At 45.0% G+C, this 9,883-nt stretch overlaps 1 protein-coding gene across 1 annotated transcript; it reads left to right on the top strand.

Moving 5' to 3' along the window:
- Positions 1-1,490: 1,490 nt before the first annotated feature.
- On the top strand, positions 1,491-9,666 carry PTCHD3 (patched domain containing 3). The gene is made up of 5 exons (XM_015423385.1): positions 1,491-1,910; positions 3,286-3,301; positions 4,434-4,593; positions 5,874-6,019; positions 8,054-9,666. The coding sequence occupies exons 1-5, from the start codon at positions 1,491-1,493 to the stop codon at positions 9,664-9,666; spliced, it is 2,355 nt and encodes a 784-aa protein (XP_015278871.1).
- Positions 9,667-9,883: the final 217 nt, after the last annotated feature.

Here is a 9,883-nt window from a genome sequence, read left to right as displayed (position 1 = left end):
CACACACACATGAGCATCCATGGTCTGGATAGACGGCTTTGAGTTGTGCCATAAAGCATTTGATATCTGTGTTTTTAATTCTACAGTCTGTAGACATAGATGTGATCTATAACTCTGCACTGCAATGTATGGGGCTCCCTGTAAAAATCATGATATCCATGAGATACAGACGTTTGATATGTGTTCTTGTGCTATAACGGCCTCACAAATTGCTGAATCTTTTTTTTTTACAGCAGTCCATGGATGGGTATGGATGGAATTCATGCATTAAGGGGATATTTCAGGTGACACCTTGTAAAAATCACGAGGACTCATGGCTTGGATACATTTTTTTTCACCATGGTGCCACCATGAAGGACTGAATCCATGATTTGTATAGTCTAGACTGTGGACATGAGTGTGTTCTTTGATTTCACATGTGGATTTTGAACTGTATGTAAGAGAATAAGTTATCAGTATTTTTGCACCCCAGAGACACAATGGAGCTTTGGACCTCTTGCATTTACAATATGGCGTGTGGAAATGGAGCTGATCTGTGAATTGATGGTCTGTTGTCTGGATCCTCTATTTCACTGAAAAAGGGATCCATGAGGATCTGTGTTGATGCAACATTTTACCTCTTCCCAAGATGGATAATGTGTTAGGATGCATCCTAACTTTGTGTGCCAATTGCTGTGCAACACAATCCTATACAAACTAACTCGAGTCTAAGTCCATTGATTTCAGTGGGTTTATAATGGGCTAACTCTGCACAGGATTGCGCAGTGTGACTGCAATGAAGATGTTGCTTCTGAAATCCTTAGTTTTGCTTACCCTGTCAAGTCAGTTTCTTTGTTAACCAAGTCCCAGTTGGAACACAACAGCGTTTGAGTAGTCTGGTTCTGGCACCCAAACGCCTCCAGAGCATCCCACCCACACCCACCCCGCAAGAGGGAGGGAAACCCGTTTTTTTTTTCTCAAGCATGCACAGATTTACACCCTCGTTCTTTAGCCATTCACAATTTTATAAGCACTTTTGTTGAAAGCAAATAACTTAAAAAATGGAAGCACTTTCTACGGATTAATCAGCGAATTCACTCCACCTTCCAAGTTCCAAATGAATGAATCGTCATCATTCAAAGATCATGACCGCCCGACGGATTTCAAACAAATTGGTGGTTTCTGGTTATGAGAAGCGGATCTCGTCAGCACTTAATACGAAGTATTCTGTAACAAAAGGAATACTAGCAATTATATTAAGGAGGACATTCCTTCCCACGCAGTTCGCTGGTCGAAGAGAGGTTTCTAATAAGCCCACCAACTGCGCGCGATTCCCTCCAGCTGCGACACAATGGCATTGCCTAGCAGCGGCCTTGGAACAGTCGGGCGCGCCTGTTCCTTCCAACGTGCAGACAACGCGCGCGGGGCAAATCTTTGGGGGGGGGGCGCGCCTTAGAGCTTGTGACCTCCGAAACGCGGCTCGGAAAAGCGGAGGAGGGAGGGAATGCGGGATGCGTGGCCCCTGTTACACGGACTGCGTGGAGCGGCCCCTGTCCCGCGCGCTGCGGAGCCTGGGGGGCTTGGTGGGCGCCCACCCGTGGCCCTTCCTGCTGCTGCCCCTGCTGCTCTCGGCCGCGCTGGGGGTCGGCTTCACGCTGCTGCCCATCCGCCAGTCGAACGACATCGAGACGCAGTTCACGCCCCGCGAGGGACCAGCCAAGGCCGAGCGGCGCCTGGTGCGGGAGCGCTTCCAGACGCACGACGCCGAGCGCTTCTCCGCGCAGAGGCTGACCACCGAGGGCACCTTCGCCTCCTTCGTGGCGGTGGCCAGGCTCAGCCACACGCTCCTCACCCGGGAGGCCTTCGCCGAGCTGCTGGCGCTGGACGCGGCCGTGCGAGGGCTCCGAGGCGGCGGATACGACTACGCCCAGGTCTGCGCCCGCCGCGACCATCTACTTCTGCTTCATTGACTATGCTAAAGCCTTTGACTATGTGGATCACAACAAACTATGGCAGATCCTTAAAGAGATGGAAGTACCAGACCACCTCACATGTCTCTTGAGAAACCTGTATAAGGGTCAAGAAGCGACCGAACCGGATATGGAACAACTGATTGGTTTAGCATAGGAAAAGGAGTACGACAAGGATGTACATTGTCATCTTGCTTATTTAATATATATGCAGAGTACATCATGCGAAATGCTGGCCTGGATGAATCACAAGCGGGAATTAAGATTGCTGGCCTGCTCCTTGGGAGGAAAGCAATGGCAAACCTAAACAGCATGATAAAAAGTAGAGACATCACCCTGCCAACAAAAGTCCGCATGGTCAAAGCAATGGTATTTCCAGTAGTCATATATGGCTGCGAGAGTTGGACTATAAGGAAGGCTGAGCGCCGAAGAATAGATTCTTTTGAACTATGGTGCTGGAGAAGACTCTTGAGAGTCCCTTGGACTGCAAGAAGATCAAATCAATCAATCCTAAAAGAAATCGACCCTGACTGTTCCCTGGAAGGCCAGATAATGAAACAGAAGAGCTCAAATACTTGGGCCACCAAATGAGAAGGGAGCTCTCACTGAAGAAGACCCTGATGATGGGAAAGATTGAAGGTCAAAGAAGACAGGGACGACAAAGGATGAGATGGTTAGACAGTGTCATGGATGCAACGAACATGAAATTGAGCAAACTTCAGAGGATGGCGGAAGACAGTCGTCTGGCGTGATCTGGTCCATGGGGTCGCGAAGAGTTGGACTCGACTGTGCGACTGAACAACAATAGAAGCCCAGCACAACAGAATCAAAGTCCCAGAGAATCTCTGCCATAGAAACTGAAGATGGGGGCATTTTTGCAAGCCCAGCAGAACCAGTACCACTAAGGTCATGCCTGAGAATATCTGCAGTAGAAACGGAAGGGGGGAATTTTGCAAGCCCAGTAGAACCAGTGCAGTGTGCCCAGCAGAACCCGTACCACTGTGGCAGTGCAAACCCAACGGGACTAAGCCAGAGAATCTCTGCAGCAGAAACTGAAGGGAGGGGGTTGCAAGTCGATCAGAACCACTGCAATGTACAAAGTGCCCAGCAGTACCACTGTAATCAGAGTGACCAGCAGAATCCAGTGTCATTGTGGCAATGACAGCTCAACAGGACAGATATCTAACATGACTGATATCTAGCACTAAAGTTCATGATGAATTTTGGCCAGTTCATGGTTAGCAAGCTGAAGTTCATGGTGGGTCAACTGGCACAAACTTTCCACAAACTTCCAAGCAGTTTGTGCTGGTTCATGAATGGGTACATTTCCAAACAGACTGAAAATGACCCAGGCAATTGACAGGATTGCACCTAGGAGCTCTCTCTCAGGTTGAAAAGTTCAGGTAGCTGCTGGGTTTACCAAGGGGCTGCAGATAATGAAAAGATAGGGGAGATGGCTAAAGTGACAGTGGAGAAAGACTCAAGACAAATCTGACAAGGCACAGTGCTAGAGTTCATTTGAAAGTCCACTCCATAGTTGAGACAACATAGAGAAAATATTTTCCCACCACAATTGCATCCACAGTGTGTAGACCCGCAGAACTCTTCTGGGTGGCAGGGGCCTATTGGGTTCTGGCTGACAGGAGGTGGTGTACTGTTGTGCAGCCCACTGCAATAATTTTGCTAAGTACTTTGTGGATAGAATCTCCATCCATTCCAGCTTCAACTGTACATTAGCAGCAACAGAATCAGGTTATCCCCTGTTCTGGATGGGGTTGTACTCTCCCTAAAGGAGCAGGTTCGCAGTTTGGAGTTGCTCCTGGATCCAGGAGCGGTAGCCAAGAATGCCTTTTTTAACTGTATTTTTAATTGCTCAAACTTTTAAATGGTTTTATTTAATGGTCACTGCCTTGTGCACCCTGATAGGGTGGAAAGGCGGCATTAAAATGTCTTCATTAATTTTTCTCAGGTCCCCACAAGGACATCAGCTAAGTAACTGTAGACTTTTTGAATCCTCTAGAGCATCCTGGAAACCAGTTGCACCCATTAGCCTTCAGGGGTAGAATTATCTGACTGGTCCCCTGACCCTGCGCTCTCAGAACAGAATGATTGGACTATGAAGAAGGCCGTTCTTCAGTTGCTGTTGAAGCCTACCCTTTTGGACTCAGAGTATCCAGAGAAATGGCTAGTTGCTATCCTTAGGCAAGCTGATTGAGCAAGTGGTGGCATTCCGATTTTCTGAAAAAAATATTTTAGTCGAAATACATGACAGCCTGGTTTTTAGGGAAATAGCCTCTATCTACTTTAAGCCTCTTGGGGGGGGGGGGAATGGAAACGTTTTGTGCCTAGGGAGAGCATTTTCAGTTAAGGAGATTGTTTCCCCTTTTCTAGTGTTGCACCCTTGACTCATCTCTTTTTAGAACCAAATAATATGTCTGACATTTCAGCCTCTTTACACAATAAGAGAAATAATATTTAACTGAGAAACCTCTTTCTTTCTTTTTCTTTATTATTCCTTGCAGGTGGCCTATTTTTCCTCATTATCCAGACAGGAAGAATTAGAAAAAAACAGTAAAGAAGTGGTCCCTTTTTTTATCATCACATATTTTTTAACAATATGCTTTTCAATTTTTTCATGTTTAAGGTAACATTTTCCTCCCTCAGTTCTTGGTTGGGGGAGGAGAGGGGAAGCAGTGTGGTGTCATTGTGCAGTCATCTATTCTTAGTTAAATAAATTTCCGAAATAAGAAGGTCCACAAGTATAGTTCTGTTAATTAGAATCAGTATATGCACAATGCACTTTTAACTGCATTCAAAAAAAGTATAAAAAACTGGCAAATAGTATCCATTTATTTGTCGCGCAAAGAATTAACTAATAATGAGAACGTTTGAGACATGAGAAGTTAATTTAATTGCTTGTTCATTTATTTTATTCACTTTATTTATAGTCGCCTCAAGGCAGAGTTGAAAAAATGAGGGAAAGGTTAGTGCATGTAGCCTAACAGCAGAGTCAGACAGTGTAAGACATCCAATAAACCTTGCAACAGACCCATGCTCCCAACACCGTGGAAACTAAATTAAACCAAGACTTAACATCAGCACCCTGTAAGCTGTAAACCTCAGACCTCAGGTTGCCAGGTGGATTCATTGCGCCAGTGGGGGGATTTGGGGGGGTGTTCCAGGAGCTGCGGTGGCTCAAGTGGTTAAGAGACTGAACTGCAGGCTGTGGAAGGTTAGTAGTTCAGCAGTTCAAGACCCGGGTGCCGCATGATGGAGTGAGTTCCCATCTTTAGTTCCAGCTCCTGCCAACCTAGCAGTTCGAAAGCAAGAAATTGCAAGTAGATAAATAGGTACCACTTCGGTGGGAAGGTAACAGCGTTCCGTGCGCCTTGGTGTTTAGTCATGCTGGCCACATGACCACGTTTCCAGGAGTGAACAGGGACATCTTAGACTAATTTTTGATTGCATTGTTTTCCAATTTTGTAATTCTAGGTCTGTTGCAAGGTTTATTGGATGTCTTTCTCAAGAATTGCCCAGAAGCAGTCAAAACTTCTGAATTCACAACATAAACAATTCCCAAAACTGCCAGGCTTAAATGCTCCCACCTTTTAGGTTTGTTTGAGAACACCTATGCCCCTAATAGAAATTTGTATGGATTGGTAGAGGGTAGTGCTCCATTTAAGCCAGGCAGATCCCGCTTCTCCCATGGCTTCAAAACTTCTAGAACTTTTACACCTTGGGTAAATCTCTCCCTCCCTCAAGCACTCCTTGTGATAATATTGTCATAATTTTTAGAAATGGGAACCATTTCTGATTCTTGTGGCTCTACATGCGATACTCTAGTTTTGTTTAAGGAAACATTGGGTCTGTATATGCAGCATGAAATTTTGAATCCAGTCATATGGTTTATACTATGTTTTGCAGGCTCGACTGTGTACGAACAAAAGTATGGGTTGCAGCATTTGGAGTGCTGTCATCAGTTTTAGCTGTTATCAGTAGTTTTGGATTATTGCTCTTTTGTGGGGTACCTTTTGTTATCACAGCCGCAAGTGGACCATTTCTTACACTTGGTAAGTAAGAGACAATATCAATTTCTATAAATAAAAGAAGAAGAGATTGGATTTATACCCCGCCCTGCACTACCTGAAGGAGTCTCAGAGTGGTTTATAGGCCTGCCAAATCTCGCCAAATCATGGCGGGGGATCTGCATGACTTTGCAGAATCCTTGCTGCGGGGACGGCGAGACGCGTTGCACCGCCATCGCCAGGACATGACACTATGCGTTGCTCCGGCAACGGGGCTGTTTGGAGCCCCATTGCCAGAGTGACGCGTAGCGTCAGATCCTGGCAATGGTGGGTGCAATGCATCTCGCTGTCCCCGCGGCAAGGATTCTGTGAAGTCCTACGATCCCCCGCCGCAACTTGGCAACCCTAGTGGTTTACAATCTCCTTTCCCTTCCCCTCCCCACAACAGACATTCTGTGAGGTAGGTGGGGCTGAGAGAGCTCTCTTGAGAACTGCCCTTGAGAGAACAGCTCTGAAAAAACTTATGACTTACCCAAGGTCACACCAGCAGCTGCATGTGGAGAAGTGGGGAATCTAATCTGGTTCTCCCAGATTAGAGTCTGTGCTCCTAACCACTGCACCAAACTGGCTCTCCAGTTTGTAGGGTAGACACTGAGAGCAGGTCCACTCAGTTCCACTGAAGCTTTGGATAGATATATCTAACCAGGATTTATACACACGTGCACACACACACATAACCTAGAGTATTAAGAAGCAATGTAGAAATTTAAGGCTTTCCTTCTTAATGCCACTCATCCTCCAGACTTGAATGTTGGTCATAAGTCTGATGTCCATTTTGATTTCTTCCTTTCACCCTGCTTATCAGTAGCCACTGAGAAGACTTCATTTTTATGTATATCTGTTTTGAACCTTGATTCTAATTTTAACCAGCCAGTATACTGGTGGAAAACGATCCCAATTGAGATCAAGACCCTGCGGGACTCATTGCAATTCCGCAGGGACTGCAAAACGGAGCTGTTTCACCAGGCCTTTGGTTGAGGCAGTAGATGTCAAATAACATCAGCATCCCCTGCTCAAGCACCCGTGGCTTTATTTATATCCTGGTGTGCCTGGTCTGAATAATCTGTTTATGCAGAGCACACCCTGCCCTCCCTGGCATGAACCCAGCAGACAGTGTAAGAAGAAGAAATTATTGCTACGCTGTTAGGGACTAGTTGACTAACTTAATTGTTGAGCTGATGTTTTAATGAACAGTTTTATAATTAATGTATGGTTCTGCTGTTGGAATGTTGTTGTTCAGCCACCCTGAGCCCGCTCGTGGGGTACAGCGGGATATATGTCTCAAAAATAATAAATAAATACAGCTACTCTAGAGATCGTATTTGCTCCAGTACACATAAGCCAGTTATAAAGTATACACAAGCTCACTGTAAATTACGTGTGTGATTTTCACCACATTTACCCTCAAAATACACAGTAACAGACACCAGATCTAGTCGAGATAGCTGTTGCTCAGCAATTTAAAGTAAAATGTGGACAAAGTGCTTTCATGCACCCTTCACATAGATACAGTCATGTGAATTGGGAATTCAGCTAGGTGTGCAAAAGTACAAAAGAGAAGCATCTACCCTTATTTGAATCATGCCGCCCCTGAAGTATGTGGAATTTTACTCTTAACTAAATGACTTCGGGATAGAAGTCAACGTTTCTATTAGTGTAGGAGATCTGTGCTTCACAGGAGATAGATCCAGAGAGTTAGGATGCCTCTCTTGACAGTAATCCCTTGCTGCAGGAGATGTGATTCCCCCCACCCCCAGCTACAGTTGTGTGTTGTTTTCCACAGCTGCAGGCATGGGTCACAGTCACAAGATATGCTTGGTGTTCGTGCTTATCCACTATTTCTGTTTCTTTCAAATATGATTAAAGGTTCAGAATCTTTAGCGTCTATGATTCTGTGGACAATTAGAAGAAAAATAGGTTCAGAAACCATGATTTGGTAGGCACACTTGTCTCTTGTAAATTTCCCTTCTTGTGCACCACCCGATGTGGAAACTAGCAATAACCTTTGTCTTTCTTCAGGGGTTGGTGTTGATGACATGTTCATCATGGTGTCCTGCTGGCAACGGACAAAAGTCAAGCACAGAGTGAAGGACCGGATGGCCAACACCTATGCAGATGCGGCTGTGTCCATTACCATCACAACTCTCACTGACGTTTTAGCCTTCTACATCGGCATTGCGACATCCTTCCCATCGATTCAGTCATTTTGCATCTACACAGGAACGGCCTTCGTCTTCTGCTACATTTACAACCTGACATTCTTGGGGGCAGTCCTTGCTCTGAACGGTAGAAGAGAAGAAAGCAACAGACACTGGCTCACGTTCATGAAAGTGACGGATGAAGCTCAGCATAGCTTTTTGTACAACTTGTGCTGTGTGGGAGGATTTTATGATACAGCCACTGGAAGAGAGCTTGAGCATCCCATGAATGAGTTTTTCAAAAAACATTTTGGCCCTTTTCTTATGCATAACGGGACCAAAGTGGCTGTAGTAGCCCTATATCTCACATACATATGTGGTAGTATTTATGGGTGCACCCATGTTAAGGAAGGTATAGATCTTCGAAATCTGGTCCAAGACCATTCTTATGTCGTCCGGTATTATGATTTTGAAGAAGAGTATTTTAAAGAGTACGGTCCAAGAGTCATGGCTGTTGTCACTGGAAGCATACCATATTGGAATTCAACGATTCGTGCAGATCTTGAGCACTGTATACAGGCGCTAGAAAATTCAACCTATGTGGACAAGAAATTATCCGAGTCATGGCTGAGGATGTATGAAGTGGCTGCTAACAGAATGTCTCTAAATATAGGTGACCGTAATTCTTTCATTGGCAATTTATCTATCGTGTTCAGAGAAAACCCGCAGTCTCGGTGGGATGTTAATTTTACTGATCTGGAAATATCAGCTTCACGTTTTTTCATACAGACCATCAATATTACTACTTCGGTGGATGAGCGGAATCTTTTAAATCAGCTGAGAGCCTGTGCAGCAGACTGTGATTTACCACTAATAGTGTATCATCCAGCTTTCATATTCTATGATCATTTGATTTTAATAGCACAGAACACCATTCAAAATGTTATGATTGCTACTGGAGCCATGCTACTTATTTCCTTGCTGCTGATTCCCAATCCTTTGTGCTCGGTGTGGGTAACCTTTGCTATTGCGTCTGTTATTATTGGTGTGACTGGCTTCATGGCCTTTTGGAATGTCAATCTTGACTCTATATCCATGATCAACCTTATCATGTGCATAGGGTTTTCAGTGGACTGCTCTGCTCATATTTCTTATGCCTTTGTTAGCAGCAAGAAAGCCAGCCTGAATGACAAGGCAGTGGATGCTCTATACCGCCTTGGTTACCCCATGGTCCAGGGAGCTGTTTCCACCATTGTGGGGGTATTGGTGCTCTCCATGACAAACACCTACATTTTCAGAGCATTTTTTAAGATTATATTTCTGGTTATTTCGTTTGGAACCTCTCATGGTCTCTTTTTCATTCCTGTATTTTTAACCTTCTTTGGCTTTTGTGGGAGATTGTCAACCACGCAGCACCAAATTGACTGCCAGTTCAGTGAAAATTCAGCCAGCATTGAACACAGCATTGCAAAACTGCCTGTTGTAAACACCTAGGCTCTACAGACGCGCTGATGCATCGATACAGCAAGCCAACCAGAAGGATTATGTTCAGTGGCTACCTGATGTGCCTTATGTTGCAATTCTATACATGCTTACCTTAGAGGTAAGTCCCAATGGACACAGTATGACTGACTTGCGCTGTGAACGTGCATTGGATTGCACTGTTAGTCAAACTAGCCTTGAGTCATTCAACAATGTAAGAAAGTGCTTC

The sequence above is a fragment of the Gekko japonicus genome, unplaced genomic scaffold (genome assembly GCF_001447785.1).
Source record: "Gekko japonicus isolate JY-2015 unplaced genomic scaffold, Gekko_japonicus_V1.1 scaffold1820, whole genome shotgun sequence".
In the NCBI taxonomy this organism is placed as follows: domain Eukaryota; kingdom Metazoa; phylum Chordata; class Lepidosauria; order Squamata; family Gekkonidae; genus Gekko; species Gekko japonicus.
The sequence above is the reverse complement of the archived record's forward strand: the minus strand, read 5'-3'. Positions and strand labels throughout refer to the sequence as shown.